This window comes from Scyliorhinus torazame, chromosome 8 (assembly GCF_047496885.1).
Source record: "Scyliorhinus torazame isolate Kashiwa2021f chromosome 8, sScyTor2.1, whole genome shotgun sequence".
Taxonomy (NCBI): Eukaryota; Metazoa; Chordata; class Chondrichthyes; order Carcharhiniformes; family Scyliorhinidae; genus Scyliorhinus; species Scyliorhinus torazame.
The window spans coordinates 130,666,371-130,688,294 of NC_092714.1; the positions used below are offsets into that span (position 1 = coordinate 130,666,371).

Genomic DNA, 21,924 nt, shown 5'->3' on the forward strand with positions numbered 1-21,924 from the left:
AGTCTATGTGGATATTAATTTCACCCATGATTATTGCTCTAACTTTCTTTCAAAGCTCCCTGTATTTCCTGGTTTATACTGTGCCTCATTGTGGAACCACTATTTGGGTCTCATAGATTACTTCTACCAGGGACTTCTTCCCTTTGCTATTTCTTATTTCTACCCAGACTGATTCCACATCTTGATCTCCAGTGCTTATGTAATTTCTCATTACAGCACTGATCCCTTTCTTCACCAGCAGAGCTACGCCACTTCCTTCTTCTTGCAGTCTGTCTTTCCGAAATACTGAGTACTCTTGGATATTCAATTCCCAGACCTGGTCTCCCTGTAACCACGTTTCATTAATCTCCACCAAATCATACCCTTTTGTCTCTATTTGCGCCGTTAACTCTTTAAGTTTGTTCCGAACGCTTCATGCAATTAGATTCAAAGCTTTTAAATCTGTTCTATTATTAAATTTCCCTACTCCTTTATAATTCCTTGGTGCATAAAGACATTTACCCCCTTCTGTCCCTCACCTTTATTTTCTGGAAACCATCTTCCAAATTGCTAATCTGCACTCCTACCTCCTCTTTTAATTTGATAATAGATGCATTGGTATAAACTTTACAAATATTTGTAAGATTCTGGAAAGTTTCCATCAGACTGGAAAGTAGCAATAAAACCCCTCTATTCAATAAGGGAGAGAAGCAGAAAAGTGGAAACTTGTAGACCAGGTAGCTTGCCATCAGTTGTGGGGAAGCTTTTTGAATCAATTATTAAAGTGGTTATGACTGGGCACTTAGACAGGTTCAAAGTAATTGGGAAGAGTCAGCATGGTTTTATGAAAAGGAATTCTTGTTTAACCAATTTACTGGAGGTTTTGAAGGTGCTGTAGGTGTATTGCATTTGGATTTCCAGAAAGCATTTTGTAAGGTGCCATATCAAAGGTTATTGCAAAACAAAATGCTCATGGCGTAGGAGTAACCATGTTAGCCTGGATTGAAGGTTGGCTGGCTTGCAGAAAATGGAATAAACAGACATGGGTCTTTGTCTGACTGGCAGGATGTGGCGAGTGGAGTCCCGCAGGGGTCTGTACTGGCTTCTAAATCTTTACAATCTATATCAATGGCTTGGATGAGAGGAATGAAGACCTGGTAGCTAAATTGACAGACGACACAAAGGTAGGTAGGAAACTGTGTTGGAAAGAGGACATGCAGATGGATGTAGATGAGGTTGAGTGAATGGGCAAAAGATCTGGCAGTATAATGTGAGAAAATGTGAAGTTTTTTGCTTTAGCAAGAAGGATAAAAAAATAGAGTACTACTTAAATTGAAAAGTAACGACTGCAGAATTCTGGGAGGTGCAGGGGGATCTAGATATTTTTGCGCAGGAGTCGAGAAGATTGCTGTGCAGGCTAATGGAATGTTCTCCTTTATTACGAGAGGAATTGCACATAAAAGTAAAGATTTTATGCTCCAGTTATGCAGGGCATTGGTGAGACCGCACCGCAAATACTATGTGCAGTTTTGGTCTCCTTATTTAAGGAAGAATGTAAATGCATTGGAGGCGGTTCAGAGGAGGTTTACTCAATTGAGTAAATTGGAACGAGTGGCTTGTCTTGTGAGGAAAGGTTAGACAGACTGGCCATGTTCCCACTGCAGTTTAGAAGAGTCAGAGGTGACTTGATTGAAGTATGTAAGGTCCCGAATGGTCTTGACAAGGGGGACATGAAAATGCTGTTCCCACTTGTGAGTGAGTGCAGAACTTGGGGACACTGTTTTAAAATTCGGCGTCACACTTATAGGGCAGAGATGAGGAGAATCCTTTTCTGAGCGTTGTGCGACTTTCAAACTCTTTGCCTGAGAAGGTGGTGGAAGTGAGCAGGCACGAGGGACCAAATGGCCTACCTCTGCTCCTATTTTGTATGTTCATATGTTAGTTCAAATTACACAGTCTCATTTCTGCCATTTTGCAGCTAGACCACCTGAAGGAATACTACATAGCTACAGCCCCAAACAGAAACTGGGTGACAACAGAAACTACTTTCCTTAAGAAGTAAACTTTTATTTTTAAAATAAAAATCAGTAATGACTGCAGTAGTACCACAAGTGAAGTAGCTAGCTGATACTGAACTACTTATAATTCTTGAAATTATAGATGTCACCCATGTTGAGGATAAATTTTGACCTTGCAGGATGAGCACGGTGGCGCAGTGGTTAACACTGCTGCCTCATTCATGGCACCGAGGTCCCAGGTTCAATCCCGGTTCTGGGTCACTGTCCGTGTGGAGTTTGCACATTCTCTTTGTGTTTGCGTGGGTTTCGCCCCACAACCCAAAGATGTGCAAAGTAGGTGGATTGGCCACGCTAAAGCTGCCCCTTAATTGGAAAAAATGAATTGGGTACTCTAAAGTAAAAAAAAAAATTTGACATGCCATAATTGGGAAACTGATGGGGAATCTGCAGCATGTTCTACATCTCTCCCAAGTTTTATTTCCATTGATATCAGTTGAAATTTTAAAAAAATCTTCCAGTAGCTAGGAAGTATGGTACGTACATTCCTGATATCTGGTATCATCACCCAGGAAGATTTGCATCAGCAGATGGGTGGTAGCCTTGGACTAGCACCCAGGAATGCAGATAATGTCAGTCTACCCAATTATATCAATCTGCCACTGTTTCTATCCTGGTTCATGTTGACCAACCATCTGTGTATTTTTAAAAGGAAAGGAAAGATATGTTTTCCTAACAACTGGACTTCCCAAATTGCTGTACAGTCAATGAAGTTGTTTTTGAAGTTTCGTCACTGTTGTAATGATGGAAATATAACAGGTGATATCCATCTCTCTATTTCTCTCTCCCCTCCCTCATTAAAATCAAAGATAAGTTTAGAAATAGCAATAATGATGAGAAAGCTCAGTCTAGCTGGTTTGAACTTCATATATATCTATTAATTAAGTCATCTCGAGAAGGAAGGTTATGTCAAAGGTGTATTTACACAATTTTGTAGAGTGAGTGGGGGGTGAGTTTTAATCTAGTTCACCTCGAGAATAAAAAAGATGTAAAACAGGTGGCTGATCCCAATCAGCCCTATTCTCAAAGGCATGTTTGGTTAAAATTACCTCATAAACTCGCAAGTGGGTGTTCGCTTGACTTCAGCGTGATACATGCTCAAATTTGGAATTCAATGGTGTACGTGTATTAGCGACTGACCACTATATTCACCCTCATTTTGGCCACAAATGATATGACATCAGGATGTACACATTTTCTGGAGAGTCTGAATGCCTCACTTCAGTTTAATAGCGCAGTGTAATAACATTTAGTCATGTTACTTCTCCCAATCCTAATTGGCATCCAGGTGCTGTGATAACAGTCAATGATTTTCACCAGATAGAAGCAGGTGGTTGTGGTTGGAGAGAAGGGAAGATAGGGGCAGGGGATACCCAAGAATTTATTGTGGCATGCCTAGGACCTTAAAAACAAACCTAAAATTTGTTCATTTATATCGGCTTCTTCTGGCCAGGATCTTGTCCTCCCCTCCCCCTCCTCTCTCTCACTGACCCCCTGGGTCTGGAACGACAGGAACAATTGTCAGCTGAAAACATATGTGCGTCCGAATGCAGACACCGGTTCCCAACATTTAAATATTGATGAGTTTCCCGCAACTGGGTTTAGAGGGGTTAATATGGCAGCGGCTGGGGAACAGGTGCAATGTCACCACTTTAACTGCCAATCCTATTACCAGGCGGGCAGGGTTGAAATCAAGGTGGCCAGATTCTGTATTATAATCAGTTGGCTCCACAGGATTTCCGACTTCAGTCCTGCTTTGTTACTCTTTAGGTGACTGGGAACAAAATGACTTCGCTTAACCTTGCCACAATCTTTGGCCCCAACCTCCTCCATAAACAGAAAAGTTCCGACAAGGAGTTCAGTGTCCAAAGCTCAGCCCGGGCCGAGGAGAGTACAGCCATCATCAACGTTGTTCAAAAGGTTATTGAAAACTATGAGACACTATTCATGGTGAGTGGATATCTTTGTTTGTCAAACATTAGTGCTGTCTCGAATTTCATGTGTGGCCACAATTTGCATTTCAAACCCAATCGACTTGCAAAGTATTAGTATTTCCATGGTTTGCAAATTTTGCAATTTGCCCTGACATTTGAGCACAATTGTTACTACTTTAAAAACAAAATTACAATAACTAAAACTAAAGTGTAACATTTTCCACCATGGTCAGTGTTAGTGCTGCAGTTGCTTCAAATTGTTGGCATCCAGTGGTTTGAAGTAAGGAATTTTAAAGCAGCCAATGCTGAAAATACTCATCAGGTCAGGCAGCATCTGCGAAGAGAGGAGAGTGGGGTTACTGTTTAAGGTTGATAATTATCAAAGCTCAGTCTGCAAAGGGGCTACAATCTAAGCATCTATCTCCCCTATCACTCTTCACAGAGGGCCATGGACCTGAAAAATCAGTCAAGAGAAGAAGATAGGGTTATTACTGCTCTCCACCGATCTGCTGGATGTTTCCATCATTTTATGGGTTTTTTTATAATTTGCACTCCTGAAGTATGTTGAGTGATTTATTTCATTGTTTTATTGAAGATGAGCAAAATAAATAGTTGCCTTTATTCACATTATCACAAAGAATTCCCCACCCCAGGAATGTGAGCTGGAAAAACCGGCAGAACCTCATGTCAAATGTAAAGGGAGTAAGGGATCCTTTTTGCTCTACAACATTGGACTTTGCCTCCAATCTGTCTTTGTAATTTTATGGTCGTAAAGAGGCAAAAAGTAAGTTGTAGCATGTTTATCGTCATTTACTTATTGAATTAAAGGTGACTCTGCTCATGTTTGTCAACATCATTTACAATGTATGCGCATTGCAATGCTTTTCCGCAAACATAATTTGTGCCAATTTTTGAAGTGGTACCGATCCGTATCATAGAAGCATAGAAAATAGGTTCAGGAGGAGGACATTCGGACTTTCGAGCCTGCACCACCATTCAATTCGATCATGGCTGATCATGCAAATTCAGTATCCCACTCCCGCTTTCTATCCATATTCCTTGGCCCCTTGATCCTTGGATTATAGGCAGAACCAGTCAGACAGCAGAATCAGAGGGCAAAAACGAGTATAGAAAGTTACTGATGATGGGGGGGAGGGGGGTCCTGCCTGCTCTCTTCCAGAATGGTCCTATTTTATACTGTGCCTCTGAGCAGTCTGGAAGACACCCATCAGAAATCAGCAGGGTCCTTTATTTTTGTAAATACACAGACTGGGCTTTCATGTCATCACCAGGGCCTGCACAGAGGAGCGGTTGTAGATTTCCCTCCAACCACCCTAGCAGGAAGACTGGTCTGGGCCAAAAGAGGCCCTGAGAGGTAAACAGTTTGACTTTTTTGACTACGTTAAGCACAGGGAAAGCTTGGACCTCGCCTGCCTTTGGTTTCTCCCCTCCTGAACCCGTTCCCTATGACTTCTCCACATGCTAGAGACCATTTCTCCAGTGTGGGTACATTAATATCAGGGCTGTATGATTCACTGGCCTGGCTCAGGGTGTTTCCTCTTGATATTGCCTGCTGCAAACCACAAACTCCAATCCAACATCTCTTATTTGTAAAGCTTGAAAGAAAAGGGCCCTCCCAAGAGGTGGTCATGAAGTCATATTAAAATACCGTGAGTTTCTAAATATAGCGAATGCTGATAACCAGTACAGTTTTAAAACAGGTGGTATCCCTCTGTGTTAAGGCCAGACAGTTAAAGAGATTCTTTTGTGTTAATATTTGTTTTACCTAATACACACTCTATTTTCACCATTTCTTTCTCCTGTGGTGAAAGTTTAGTGGGAACAGAGCCCATGAATTCCTTTGTAATGAATCTCTGCTGATTCTGGAGCAGCCAGTCACAATTCTGTTTTGTTTCCAAGCTCCTCAGCTCTGAGGGGCACAGTTCATATTGTTTTGACATTTGTACTAAGCCCTAGCAAAGAAACATCTGGCTTGTTTTAGGGGAAATTTAACATAGTGCGGTGCAAAGGAAAGCGATTGCCAACCATTTTCACCCGCTGAGAACATATGACCTACATATGCTGACTAAAATAAATGACCTGGTCTTAATGGTCTGCAGTATGGTCACCCCAAAGAAAGTGTGAAGGGCACTGTGTACGGAAAGCTGAACAAATACCAAATGCTGCAGTCTAAGACCATTGTTGCAGCATTTCAGCTTTCCTTGTGACCAGCTCATATTTTTGTTGTGAAATGTAAAAGAAATCTATTTGGGAATCATACTACAAAGAAAAACAGAAAGAAACAAGATCTTGCATCTGTATGGCATCTTTTACCACTACAGGAATCCCAAAGCGCTTTGTAGCTGATGAAGCACTTTTGGCAGTTAACAGGGCAGCCAATTTGCACAGTGTAAGACCCCGCAGACAACAACGGGTAATGATCAGATTTTGTTTTGAAGTGTTGCTGAGTGAGGGATAAATATTGGCCGGGCCACTGATGAGAACACCACCTCTCCTCTTGGAAAGTTTTTAGAGATGTTTTTCACCCACCTGTGAAGACGGAATGGCTCTTGTTTTAACATCTCACCTAAGTGTCCATCTAGATTATTATGTGCCACCTAAATTTATAGTTCTTTCAGTATATCCAAAGTGTAGATCCAACTTTCCTTTCTGCCATCTTTAGAAACACCTGCAAATCTGAGTTGAGATAAAAGGTAACTGAAAATGATTTTGTTTTTATTACAGTGGGTGGGAATGGGCCTTTTCCCCATGGTACTGACGTTTTTTTTACAATTTTTGAATCCAGGGATCAAAGTAAAATACTCTTGAGTTGAGTGACGCCATCAGTTAAATGCAGAATTAAATCCTCTCAATCCTTTGCGATTTTCACAACTCCATTCGAGAACAGTATGAATTTTCAATTTTTCATTCAGCTACCCTTATGCACTCTCTAAGCCAGGCTATGTAATTGCAATTTGAATTTACAATGAGGTCCCCTACATATTTTCTGGTAATATGCAAGAAATTGCAAAGTGAATGTAGCCCACATTTGTATCCCAACATTTTTGTGTGATGTTTGTGGTCTGGTATTTCCGTTAGGGGCACAATCAGAAAAGTGCACCTAGCACTGCACTAGTTTTGCTAAGATGATGTGTTCATGTTTCCACATACACCCATTAGTATATGCCCAAATGTAAATTCTTCCAAGAATCAGTACAGGAAAGTAGCATAATCGATAAGTGACTGACACAGGATCAATGGGCCTATTTGTGTGGCTGTCTCTGTTTCAACAAATTGTTGGGCGGCACAATGGTTAGCATTGCTGCCTCACAGCGTCAGGGACCTGGGTTCAATTCCGGCCTTGGGTGGGTGTGTGGAGTTTGCACTTTCTCCCTGTGTCTGCATGGTTTCCTCTGCATGCTCCGGTTTCCTCCCACAGTTCAAAGATGTCCAAGCCGGGTGGATTGACCATGCTAAACTTGTCCCTTTGTTCAGAGACGTGCAGGTTAGGTGGTGTTACAGGGATAGGGTGGAGGAGTGGACTTGGGTAGGGTCTCTTTTACAGGATCGGTGCAGACTCAATGGGCCTAATGGTCTCCTTATGTACTGTAAGGATTCTATGGATTTTTAGGTTCATAGGATAGACCTGGTTGTCAGGTGAATAAAGCTGGAGTCATGTGACCACAGGTGCTTGTACGCCTCAGAAATTGGCCACAATTGAGGAGCTGTTAACTATCCCCTAACAACCGTCTAGCACCTAAACATTGACTGCTGCAATTCAGAGGTGGGAGGGTGGGATGGTCTCTGATAGGCTCTGAGGGATACTAGTTCCACCTCCCGCTCCCGCACCCCCCCCCCCCCCCCCACCCCCCCATCACCGGACCCCACCCTTCCAATTTGGCTGAGAACTTCCAGATACTCCAGCCCTCCTTGAGGCCACATTTCTCTGTGCAGGCTGACATGATAGTAGATGCCAGGGTCAGGATGTTCTTCACTCAATGGAAATGGAACCTGGCAATGAACTGGGTAACCCAACAAACAGAAAATAGAACTGAAATCACATCCCACCTCGGAAGCTCAAGAAGTAGGCACAACCCTCAGTCAAACCATTTATTCTGAGTGGAATCAATATCATACAGACTGAATAAAAGAGCAGACAGTTTTAAGCACAAGTGACTTTTGCTAGTTTCTATTTTATGCTCAAGTGTCCACTGTCTTTAAATTAGAAATACTTGATATTTGATTGGAATGGAAAATAAATGATTCTACCACATTAAGTTTGATGGCATATTGCTCAACAGACTGGAGTTGGCAAGATTGCCCAGTTAGGGTTGCTAGCTCTAGTTGGAGACAATTCTAGGGGTTTGATCACATGTGATGCATGATCAGGCAACATCTATTATATTTATAATTGTTATTATATTTATCTTGTTCAAGTTGGGCCCCTTGGATATTAAGGTCCGAGTAGCTTTGCTCTTGATTTCACACCAGCTTCTGCACTCAAAAGAGGTTCGAAGATCCAGGAGGGCAACTTTGAAGAGGGGAAATAATGTAAAACTTTACTGCACAGGAGGAGGCCTTCAGCCCTGGGTGTTGGCATGTTCTTCTCTAAGCCCCTGATCCTTTAATATTTCACCTCTTAAACAGCTATTCCTTTTTCATATTAAATATTAGTCTCTTCCTCGGTAGCCACATATGATGAATGATCTCACTGTCTAATAGTTCTCAGTTTAAGAGCCTTCTTCCTTCCCCCTTGCTGTTTACAGTTGTTGCTCGTACTCTCTACTGTTGCTGTTTTTGGCTCTGCTGACAATGATGGTGCCATTGCTCCTTTTTGAGCCTTCGTTACCAGTTATCTCTCTTTCCTCAGTCCCCTGTCTCCATTTCTCTCCAAGCTCCCTGTACTACATTGTGACATCTAAGCATTTTGTAACATTGTTCTTTCTGTTGTCCACTCTGTTGGAGAGGTGTAAATAAAGTTAGTTCAACAGTGGCTGGTTGTTGTGAATTAACATAATGGGTTTTTCCTCAGTGCAGTATACAACAGAAAGTTGGTGACGAGAATGAGATCGAATTTTCTTTTACAAATCATTTGAGAAATTAAGGACTGAAGAACAGTGTGTCATATTTTTGGAACTCCCAAAGTGGATTTCGAGGAGGTTTTGAACAACTTGAAAGATTGTTCCTAGTGTACATTGAGTTCTGGTACACAGTGAGTCAGCATAGTATGTAATTGGAAATAAATGACACTGAAGACATATTAGAGGACAATGGGTGAATTCATCCCTAACAAAGACGATTTAGTATAATTACAACAATGGTTTCACATAAGGCAGCATGGTGGCGCAGTGGTTAGCACTGGGACTGCGGTGCTGAGGACCTGGGTTCGAATCCCGGCCCTAGGTCACTGTCCGTGTGGAGTTTGCACATTCTCACCGTGTTCGAGTGGGTCTCACCCCCACAACCCAAAAGATGTGCAGGTTAGGTGGATTGGCCACACTAAATTGCCCCTTAATTGGGAAAAATAATAATTGGGTACTCTAAATTTATTTTAGAAAAAAACAATGGTTTCACATTTAGCTGATAGCAAATAAAATAGGAGATGAGGACGAAGCAAATGTTTCCCTCACTATCATAGGGCCAGATGCTTTTGAGGGGGTGTCTAATCAGTCTTACACCTGAGAACCCAGGACATGGGACTATTCTGAAATGAATGAGGTTCCGGACTCATGACACAAGTAGAAAGTGAAAAGCACTGAAAGTGATGCTGTATCAAAGGAAACAGTTGCCAGGTGAGACAATTGCAGACTGCACCCTCGAATTAAAGAAAGTGTCTCATTACTGTGGGCATGTCATGAATCTAGAAATCAACCTTAAAAGGCGCATTTGCAGGAAGCCTAAAAACAATAAATCTGGGCCAAGCTTTTGAGCAAAGGCAATAAGTGGATGTGGAAGGAATCTTGAGATGAGGTCACAGCCATGGAAATGGCAGAAAGCTGTGGTTGTAGGTGGTAATGGAGCTGACAAGGAGGTCCATTGGATTTTCAGTACGATCCAGCTCACGACAGCTAAATTCAGTCACAGAGTTAGAAAAGTTAGATGCTAATATTTAAATGTTCCCATTTCCAATCAGTGCTATGCCTGTGGGATAGTTTTTTTTTAGATTTACAGTACCCAATTAATTTTTTCCAAATTAAGGGGCAATTTAGCGTGGCCAATCCACCTTCCGTGCACATCTTTGGAGTGTGGGGGTGAAACTCAGGATCAAACCTGGGACCTCGGTGCCGTGAGGCAGTAGTGCTAACCACTGCACCACAATGCTGCCCCTGGGATAGAGCTTCAAAGAGAAAATCTAACAAAGGGCGAGCATGAGAATCTGGTCCGGACTAATGAGAGCTGGTCTGAGGAAACAGAAGAGCTCCTACGTGACTGCTTAGAGACAGTGGACTGGTCAATACTTAAGAACTCAACAACCAACTTAAATGAGTATGCCACCACCGTCACAGACTTCATCAGCAAATGTGTGGACGACTGCTTGCCAAAGAAAGCAGTGCGTACGTTCCCCAACTGGAAACCATGGCTCAATTGTGAGATTGACTCCCTACTGAAGGACAGGTCTGAGGCATTCAAGTCAGACGACCCTTACCTACACAAGAAATCCAGGTACAACCTCCGCAAAGCCATCCGAGATGCCAAGAGAGAATATCAAACCAAGCTAGAGTCACAGACAGACTCTTGGCGGTTGTGGCAAGGCCTAAACAACAAATGGGCTACAAAGCGAAGCCGAACAGTATCTCTGGCAGCAGCGCACCCCTCCCCAATGAACTCAATGCATTCTATGCTTGTTTCGAGCAGGAAACCAACAACCCGCTGTCGAGTGCCCCAGCAGCCCATAATTCACCCATACCCACTATCACAGCTTCCGAAGTCAGATCGGCCTTCCTAAAAGTGAACCCTCGGAAGGCGATGGGCCTGGACGGGATCCCTGGTCATGCACTCCGAGACTGCGCGGACCAGCTGGCAGATGTTTTCGAAGACATCTTTAACCTGTCTCTACTCCACTCCGAGGTCCCCACCTGCTTCCAAGAAGACCACCACCATACCGGTGCCAAAGAAGAACCAGGCAATGTGCCTCAATGACTACCGTCCGGTGGCCCTGACCTCCGTAATAATGAAGTGCTTCGAGAGGTTGGTCATGAAGCGCATCACCTCCATACTCCCAGACGCCTTGATCCACTGCAATTCGCATACTGCCGCAATCGGTCCACAGCAGATGCCATTTCCCTGGCCCTACACTCATCCCTAGAGCATTTCGACAACAAGGGCTGTTTCAGGAAGCAGTCACACCTGTCAGAGTAAGTAGTTTAAATGCTGCCAGTGGCCAGGGACAGCAGGGTGTGACTGCAAGTCAGGTAGGTAAAGGGAACCAGCAGTCAGGAACTCAGGAGCCTCAGCCCTTGACCCTGTCGAACAGGTATGAGGCACTTGCTCCCTGTGTGGATGGCGAACAGGGCTGCAGGAAGGATGAGTCAGCTGACCAAGGCAACACGGTTCAGCAGGCCATTCAAGGGGAGGGAGTAAATAGGCAAGTTGTAGTTGTAGGGGATTCTATTATCAGAGGGATAGATAGTATCCTTTGTGAGCAGGATTAAGAGTCCCGCATGGTATGTTGCCTAACCGGTGCTAGGGTGCGAGACATCTCTGACCGGCTTGAAAGGATACTGGAGAGGGAGAGGGAGGATCCAGTTGTTGTGGTCCATGTCGGTACCAACAACATAGGCAAGTCTAGGAAAGAGGACCTGTTTAGAGATTATAAAGAGCTAGGATTCAAATTTAAAAAAAAAAAAAACAGGTCCTCAAGGGTCATAATCTCCGGATTACTGCCCGAGCCACGTGCAAATTGGCATAGGGAGGCAAGAATAAGGGAAGTTAACACGTGGCTGAAAGAGTGGTGTGGGAAAGAGGGGTTCCTTTTCATGGGACACTGGCATCAGTTTTGGGACAGGGGGGACCTATACCGTTGGGATGGTCTCCACCTGACCCGAGCAGCTAGGACCAGTGTTCTGGCAAAAAAGAGTAAATAGGGTGGTCAATAGGACTTTAAACTAGAGATTGGGGGGGAAGGGAAAGTCAGGGAACCAAGAGGTGAAGTAATCAGTGGGTAGCGTAGCTGCTTAGGAATACAAAAAAGCACAAAAAGACAGAACTCTGGAGAGGTTCTGATAGTCCCCATCCCACAAAATATGACACAGTGTATGGAAAGGCTCAGTAAACCAAGGTCCACCACACTAAGAAAACAAAAAGGGACGGTCAATAGAGAATTAAAGGTGCTATATTTAAATGCGCGCAGTGTACGGAACAAGGTAGATGAGCTTGTGGCCCAGATTGTGACTGGCAGGTATGATGTGGTAGGCATCACCGAGACGTGGTTGCAGGGGGTTCAGGACTGGCATTTAAACATCCAGGGATTCACAACCTATCGAAAAGAAAGAGTGGTGGGCAGAGGGGGCGGGGTTGCCTTGTTAATTAGGAATGAAATTAAATCAATACCACTAAACGACACAGGGTCAGATGATTTGGAGTCTGTGTGGGTAGAGTTGAGGAACCACAAAGGCAAAAAAACCATAATGGGAGTTATGCACATGCCTCCTAACAGTGGTCAGGACCAGAGGCACAAAATGCACCACGAAATAGAAAGTGCATGTCAGAAAGGCAAGGTCACAGTGATCATGGGGGAACTTCAATATGCAGGTGGACTGGGTAAATAATGCTGCCAGTGGACCCAAGGAAAGGGAATTCATTGAATGTTTACAGGAGGGCTTTTTGGAACAGCTTGATGGAGCCCATGAGGGAACAGGCCATTCTGGACTTAGTGTTATGTAATGAGCCAGACTTGATTAAAGATCTTAAAGTAAGGGAACACTTAGGAGGCAGTGATCATAATATGGTAGAATTCAATCTGCAATTTGAAAGAAAGAAGGTGGAATCAGATGTAAAGGTGTTACAGTTAAATAAAGGTAACTACAGGGGCATGAGGGAGGAACTGACGAAAATCGACTGGGAGCAGAGCCTAGTGGGAAAGACAGTAGAACAGCAATGGCAGGAGTTTCTGGGAGTAATTGAGGACACAGTACAGAGGTTCATCCGAAAGAAAAGAAAGGTTATCAGAGGGGCGATTAGGCAGCCATGGTTGACAAAGGAAGTTAGGGAATGCATCAAAGCAAAAGAAAAAGCCTATAATGTGGCAAAGAGAATGTGGGAAGTCAGAAGATTGGGAAGGCTACAAAAACAGAGGATAACAAAGAGAGAAATAAGGAAAGAGAGGATTAAATATGTAGGTAGGCTAGCCAGTAACATTAGGAATGATAGTAAAAGTTTCTTTAAATACATTAAAAACAAACGGGAGGCAAAAGTAGACATTGGGCCGCTCCAAAATGACGCTGGTAATCTAGTGATGGGAGATAAGGAAATAGCTGAGGAACTAAATACGTACTTTGCGTCAGTCTTCACAGTAGAAGACATGAGTAATATCCCAACAATTCCGAAGAGTCAGGGGGCAGAGTTGAATATGGTAGCCATCACAAAGGAGAAAGTGCTAGAGAAACTACGAGGTCTAAAAATTGATAAATCACCGGGTCCAGATGGGCTACATCCTAGAGTTCTAAAGGAGATAGCTGAAGAAATAGCGGCGGCGTTAGTTATGATCTTTCAAAAGTCACTGGAGTCAGGGAAAGTCCCAGAGGATTGGAAAATCGCTTTTGTAACTCCCCTGTTCAAGAAGAGAACAAGAAAAAAGATGGAAAATTATAGGCCAATTAGCCTAACCTCGGCTGTTGGCAAGATTCTAGAATCCATTGTTAAGGATGAGATTTCGAAATTCTTGGAAGTGCAGGGTCGGATTAGGACAAGTCAGCATGGATTTAGTAAGGGGAGGTCGTGCCTGACAAACCTGTTAGAGTTCTTAATGAAGAGATAACAAATAGGTTAGACCAAGGAGGGCCAATGGATGTTATCTATCTTGACTTCCAAAAGGCCTTTGATAAGGAGCCTCAGTCTTTGATAAGACTGCTGAGTAAAATAAGGGCCCATGGTATTCGAGGCAAGGTACTAACATGGATTGACGACTGGCTGTCAGGCAGCAGGCAGAGAGTTGGGATAAAAGGTTCTTTTTCGGAATGGCAACCGGTGACGAGTGGTGTTCCGCAGGGTTCAGTGTTGGGGCCACAGCTGTTCTCTTTATCTATTAACGATCTAGATGACGGGACTGGGGGCATTCTGGTTAAGTTTGCCGATGATACAAAGATAGGTGGAGGGGCAGGTAGTATGGAGGAGGTGGGGAGGCTGCAGAAAGATTAGACAGTTTAGGAGAGTGGTCCAAGACACATGGCTGATGAAATTCAACGTGGGCAAGTGCGAGGTCTTGCACTTTGGAAAAAAGAATAGAGGCATGGACTATTTTCTAAACGGTGACAAAATTCATAATGCTGAAGTGCAAAGGGACTTGGGAGTCCTAGTCCAGGATTCTCTAAAGGTAAACTTGCAGGTTGAGTCCGTAATTAAGAAAGCAAATGCAATGTTGTCATTTATCTCAAGAGGCTTGGAATATAAAAACAGGGATGTACTTCTGAAGCTTTGTAAAGCATTAGTTAGGCCCCATTTAGAATACTGTGCGCACACCTCAGGAAGGACATACTGGCACTGGAGCGGGTCCAGCGGAGATTCACATGGATGATCCCAGGAATGGTAGGCCTAACATACGATGAACGTCTGAGGATCCTGGGATTATGTTCATTGGAGTTTAGGAGGTTGAGGGGAGATCTAATAGAAACTTAGAAGATAATGAATGGCTTAGATAGGGTGGACGTAGGGAAGTTGTTTCCATTAGCAGGGGAGACTAGGACCTGGGGGCACAGCCTTAGAATAAATGGGAGTCACTTTAGAACAGAGATGAGGAGAAATTTCTTCAGCCAGAGAGTGGTGGGTCTGTGGAATTCATTGCCACAGAGGGCGGTGGAGGCCGGGACGTTGAGTGTCTTGAAGACAGAAGTTGATAAATTCTTGATTTCTCGAGGAATTAAGGGCTATGGAGAGAGAGCGGGTAAATAAAGTTGAAATCAGCCATGATTGAATGGTGGAGTGGACTCGATGGGCCGAATGGTCTTACTTCCGCTCCTATGTCTTATGGTCTTATACATCAGACTCCTATTTATTGACTACAGCTCCGCCTTCAACACCACAATCCCAGCCAAGCTCAGATCAAAGCTCCAAAACCTAGGACGTGGCTCCCCACTCTGCAACTGGATCCTCGACTTTCTGACCCACCGACCACAATCAGTAAGAATAAGCAACAACACCTCCTCCACAGTAGCCCTCAATACCGGGGCACCGCAAGGCTGCATACTTAGCCCCCTACTCTACTCCCTGTATACACACGACTGCGTGGCAAAATTTGGTTCTAACTCCATCTACAGGTTTGCTGACGATATGACCATAGTGGGCCGGATCTCGAATAACGATGAGTCAGAATACAGGAGGGAGATAGAGAACCTAGTGAAGTGGTGCAGCGACAACAATCTCTCCCTCAATGCCAGCAAAACTAATTGCTGGCATTGACTTCAGGAAGCAAAGTACCGTACACACCCCTGTCAGCATCAACGGGGCCGAAGTGGAGATGGTTAGCAGTTTCAGATTCCTAGGGGTACACATCACCAAAAATCTGTCCTGGTCCACCCACGTCGACGCTACCACCAAGAAAGCACAACAGCACCTATATTTCTTCAGGAAACCAAGGAAATTCTGCATGTCCACATTAACTCTTACCAACTTTTACAGGTGCACCATAGAAAGCATCCAATCTGGCTGCATCACAGCCTGGCATGGCAACTGCTCGGCCCAGAACCGCAAGAAACCTCAGAGAGTCGTGAACACAGCCCAGTTCATCACTCAAACCTGCCTCCTATCCATTGACTCCATCTACACCTCCCGCTGCCTGGAGAAAGCGGGCAGCATAATCAAAGACTCCTCCCACCCGGCTTACTCACTCTTCCAACTTGCTCCATTGGGCAGGAGATACAGAAGTCTGAGAACACGCATGAACAGACTCAAAAACGGCTTCTTCCCCGCTGTTACCAGACTCCTAAACGACCCTCTTATGTACTGACCTCATTAATACTACACCCCTGTATGCTTCAACCGATGCCGGTGCATATGTAGTTACGATTGTGTACCTCGTGGTACACAAGCTACGAGGAGAGGTTGAATAAACTTGGTTTGTTCTCACTGAAACGACGGAGGTTGTGGGGTGACCTGATAGAGGTTTACAAAATTATGAGGGGCATAATTATGGGGTGGATCGTCAGAGACTTTTTCCCAGGGTAGAGGGGTCAATTACTAGGGGACATAGATTTAAGATGCGAGGGGCAAGGTTTAGAGGAGATGTACGAGGCAAGTCTTTTGCACAGAGGGTAGTGGGTGCCTGGAACTCGCTGCCGGAGGAGGTGGTGGAAGCAGGGACGATAGCGACGTTTAAGGGGCAGCTTGACAAATACATGAATAGGATGGGAATAGAGGGATACGTACCCCGGAAGGGTAGAAGATTTTAGTTCAGACGGGCAGCATGGTCGGCGCAGACCTGGAGGGCCGAAGGGCCTGTTCCTGTGCTGTACTTTTCTTTGTTCTGTGTTGTGTTGCCCTATTATGTATTTTCTATTATGTATTTTCTTTTCAAGTACTTAATGATCTGTTGAGCTGCTCGCAGAAAAATACTTTTCACTGTACCTCGGTACATGTGACAATAAACAAATCCAATCCAATCCAGAATCTCCTACAGTCCAAATTCTTCTTGACAGTCCCAAGTGAAAATCAGAAAGAAAATGAAAATCACAAAGAAACAAAGTTTGTTGCTTTTATGGAAGCAAACAGAAGAGCACAGTGAGTCAGGGCCTTTGATTAAAACAAATCAATTGACATCACAGCCCTAATCATTGAGTTGGTAGTCAAAGTTCAGAGAGGTTGAGAGAGCAGCATCAAGCTAATGAAAATGGAAGATAGCACTCAGCCTGGGAAAGAAGCCCAGATAGGTTAGCTGAGAGGTTGCATTTGCTGGCTGTGCATGCACATGTGTGTGCTGATGATGGGCCTGGGTTAACAGCCACTATCTTTATCGGGGGCAGTGTGCAGCAAGGTGTATGCGTGGTCATCACTGGCTCCGGCAGCAGGGGGAGAAAATCCTGGACTGGCACTGATGGGTTTTGGAAACTTTGTTTACATGTAACCTATTCTATTAGCATCAAATCCACATTGGGAGCTTTTCTCACTACGATACACAGCACTCACATTCCCCAGTCTTCATCTCTCCCATAATTTCCAAACCCTCCACCCCACCTCTCATTTTAGACTCTCTTCTGAACATTAGCACCTGTAAATCCTGACTCTCCAACCTATTCCCAACTGCATGCTTTATGGTGATACTGTAGACCCTGGAGCATGATGCGGGGGGGGGGGTATCTGAGGTGCAAAATTCATTGCAATAGTCACCACTAAATAGTCTTTTTTTAAAAATAAATTCCATTGGCAGCTACAGGTGTCACCCCAGAGACCCATGCCTTATTTCACAAGTCCTGACTGTTCCAGGAGGGTTCAAAACCTATGTCCAGAGCTGTCCAGCTTGTAGAATGAGGAGTTCTCTATACTCCGTATTCAGAATGTAGAGCCCTCTTGACCAGAACCCAAATAAACAGGTTCTTCCCAGAGGAGCAGGATAGATGTGAACGGTGCTACCCCAGACTTGCTGGGTACTGGACAGCCTTCTTCAAGGCAATGTTCAAGGTGGTAGGGATGAGGGTGGAACCATGCCTGAAAGTGGTGGTTTTCGGGGTATCAGACCAGCCAGATATCTTCATGGGGAGGAGGGCAGACGCCTTTGTCTTTGCCTCCCTGATCGCACGCCGTGGAGTCCTGCTCGGCTGGCGGTGTGCAGCACCGCCTAAAGCTGCAGACAGACTGTCATTAAAACTCGTGCTGGATTCTTCGTGGCCCTCACAAAAGGAGAAAATCAAATTCATCATCCGTGGGTCGGAAGAGGATTTCCACAAAACATGGGAGCCATTCACCCGACGGTTACGGGATCTGTTTGTGGCCAACACATATAAATAAGTAGCCAGGGCAAGACAGAAAGAGGAAAGTGAGGGGGGACCCGGGGAGGGAGCAAGGTGAGGTAGCAAAACCCAGCAAGAAAGAATGGGGGGCAGCAATGAAGAAGGGGGGTAGGTGGTGGGAAGGGAGGGAGGGGAGCAGGGGGAGAACAAAAAAAGGGGAGCCAGAAGGGGAAACAGATAAGAGAACAAAAATGGGGGGGGTGGGGGGGCGGCGGGCGGGGAGAGCACACAGGAGAAGACAACGGTGTCAGCAATCACAGCACGGCAAGAGAGCACAAAGAGGAAACGGGAAGGGGATCTTTAAAAAGGAAAGAATAGAAGAGAGGGGAGGAAAGACCCCTTCCGTCCGGTTATATTTCCTAGAGCCTATGTGTTTTGCTTTGCATGGTATATGTAATGATATGTATATATGTAGACAAGTAAAGGGTTAATTATTACATCTCAGTGTAACACAACCACTAGATGGCACCACTAGTTCCCACTATAAATATGAGAACAATATGAGGATCTTGGGTACTTCTGACTGGGGTTCTTCTAGACCAGTATTTTTCAATCTTTTTTTCCGGGGACCCATTTTTGCCAACCTTCGGGACCCAACCCGGCTGACCTTCGCGACCCACGCCGGCCGACCTGAGCGACCCACCATTTTCTCTTACTCTGTTTGCTGCTGATAAAAATGGAGGAAATGGTTTTGGGTCCCTTTGGCCCTCGTACACGCTCCTCCAATGGAACCTGTTGGATGAAGGTGAAGCCTTCTGGTGTCGGAAAGTATGGAGTCTCCATCTGTCCAAAGTTCTGCATTTTTTTCCTGTAAGGTTTTATCAAATAAACTCCCCCCCCCCAAACTTGTTTTAAAAAAAATGAGTAAAATAAATGAAAGAAATAAAAATTAAATAACTAAGATAAATGAATAAAATGAATAATGGGGGGGGGGGAAGAGGGCAAACTGGGGGAGGGGGAGGAGCGAGGGGGCAAACTGGTGGAGGGGAGAAGGGGCACACTGGGGGAGGGGAGAGGGGGCACACGGGATGGGAGAAGGGGCACACTGGGGGAGGGGAGAGTGGGCACACTGGGGGAGGGGAGAGGGGGCACACTGGGGGAGGGGAGAATGGGCACATTGGGGGAGGGGAGGGGAGAGGGGGCACACTGGGGGAGGGGAGGGGAGAGGGGGCACAGGGGGTGGGGGGAGAGCAGTCTGGTGATGGGGGCATACTGGGGTGGGGGAGGGCACACGGGGTGGGGGGTAAGGGCACACGGGGTGGGGGGTAAGGGCACATGGGGTGGGGGGGGAGGGCACACTGGGTGGGGGGGGGGGGTCCTTAATTCCACCCTGGCCGGGTGGCTGATCTGGGAAGAAGGGGGGAGCAGCCCCGCCGAGAGGCCTGTGTGTTGGGGGTGGGGGAGCTGCGGGGCTGCCTGTCGCTTGGCAGCACGGACCCGGGATGAGGCGCCCCCGGGTCCGGGACAAACCCAACACAATTCAGCACTGAGGCTTCGCTCACCACAAACTGCAGCCGGAGCCCCGGCCCCGCTTCCCAGGCAGCTTTCCCGCTCCAAACCCCGCCGCACACAGCCCGCTGCAGCGTCACCACCTAAAACATACCCCGCCAACAGCGCACTTCCACCGCGGAGGGAGGGAGAGACCCCCACCCCAAGACCCCCCACCCCAAGACCCCCACACCAAGACCCCCCACCGTCTCACTGAGAGCCCCACCAAAAAAATAGCGGCCACTCTGCGCATCGTTGTGCGCATGCGCATCGATGATCATGCGAGCATGCACAATGCAGCTGAATTTCTTTTACATGTTCGCGGCCATTTTAAAGGGGGCTTGCAGCCGGTGTTATTAAAAGCTGGCTGCTGCGCGGGGATTTGCGCGACCGGGAGCGCCACGGACAACGGCTCCGCAACCCTCCCGACACCCGCCCGCGACCCACCTGCGGGTCGCGCCCCCGGGTTTGAAGAACACTGTTCTAGACAACAAAGAGAGATAGATCACAGCATAGTTAAGAATAGAAAGAAGCAGCACATGTAGTTTAAATTAATGATTTCTTTAATATAGATTACTTGGTTACTAGTTGTAGTTCTGTGGAGTATGCAAACTCAATATTAATCAATCGTTATTCAATAAATCAGTTTTGCTTTAAGTTAAAGATTGGTGGTTTCTTCAGAATCACACCATCAGACCATTCTGGATTACGAAGCAAAGAGTAACGATATATTGCCAAAGAATAATATAGCGGTATATACCTGTATATATAATTTATACAAAACCCAATAAAAAACATTTATAAAAAAAAAGTATACAGATTGTCAGAGTAACTGCTTTATCCCTGGAGAAGAGTGGGCTAACAATTCAGTTCCAGAAATGGAGCTGTTTCTCTGCCACTATGGATGCTGGGTACATTCCATTCCTGTCACCTGTTGCTGCCTCACACTTCCCGTCAAACACACTTAGCTGTTGTGGCAGCGGAAGAGTTGAAAGTCATTACCAAATTTCACAAGAAACAGTAAGTTAGCAGACACCTGGAGGGAGGTGAAAGTAAATGCTTAAATAGTTCTGAATGCCCTGATCCAGAAATTGGTACGTGATTTGGCTTAAGTACTTTATGTGGAAAGCATTGTGAAATAATGAGGGAAATGTAAAATAACCCAAATAAAATAAAGGATGATTGGGAAGGAACATAAATGGATGTATCCTTGATAGGACAAGTAGAGTTTGAGATTAGGTGACCTTTTAATAAACTGGCTGTTGGTGCTGGGAAAAGGAAAGCTTTTTGTTTCACCTGGTTTCACCAAGTATCCTCCCAGGTCAAGACCAGTACAAAAGAAAGAACTTGCATATATATGGCACCCTTCACTGTCTCAGGACAGCCCAAAGCCCTCTGCGGCCAATGAAGTACTGGTGAAGTGTAGTCACAATTGTAATGTAGGAAATTTGACCATCAGTGTGTACTCAGCTAGATCCCACACTCAACATAACACTGAGTTAATGACCAATTAGACTGTTCCAGTGGGATAAAATAGAAACAAATGCAAGCAGCATCTGTGGAGAAAGAGAGAGAAACAGAGTTAACATTTCAGGCTGGTGACCTTTCTATTGATGACGTTAACTCTTTTTTTTTCTTCTATAGATGCAGCCTGGCCTGCTGAATACTTCCAGCATTATCCATTTTGTTTTAGGTTTCCAGTGTTTTGTAATATTTTGCTTTTGTAGCTTTTTGATTTTAGAAACTTAGAAAATAGGAGCCGGAATAGATCATTCGGCTCTTCCAACCTTCTCCGTTATTCAGTATGATCTTGACTTATCCTTTATCTCAACACCATACTCCCACACTCTCCCTCTACCCCTTGATGTCTTTGGAGTCAAGAAATTTGACCTATTTCATTCCTAAATATATTGAGTGATTTGGGCTCCACATCCTTTTGTGGTAGAGAATTCCACAGGTTCACCACCCTGTGAATTCAGCAGGTTCACCACCCTGTGAATTCCGCAGGTTCACCACCCTGTGAATTCCGCAGGTTCACCACCCTGTGAATTCCGCAGGTTCACCACCCTGTGAATTCAGCAGGTTCACCACCCTGTGAATTCCGCAGGTTCACCACCCTGTGAATTCCGCAGGTTCACCGCCCTGTGAATTCCGCAGGTTCACCGCCCTGTGAATTCTGCAGGTTCACCGCCCTGTGAATTCTGCAGGTTCACCACCCTGTGAATTCTGCAGGTTCACCACCCTGTGAATTCTGCAGGTTCACCACCCTGTGAATTCTGCAGGTTCACCACC

At 45.2% G+C, this 21,924-nt stretch overlaps 1 protein-coding gene across 6 annotated transcripts in view; it reads left to right on the forward strand.

Moving 5' to 3' along the window:
- The window catches only part of LOC140428111 (rho GTPase-activating protein 6), a 1,113,012-nt gene that overhangs the window by 1,013,088 nt on the left and 78,000 nt on the right, over positions 1-21,924 (forward strand). For all 6 annotated transcript variants that reach the window (XM_072514181.1, XM_072514179.1, XM_072514180.1 and 3 more), the window contains one exon: positions 3,825-4,004. In XM_072514181.1, coding sequence (XP_072370282.1) covers positions 3,825-4,004 — 180 coding nt within the window. The remainder of the gene's footprint in view (positions 1-3,824; positions 4,005-21,924) is intronic.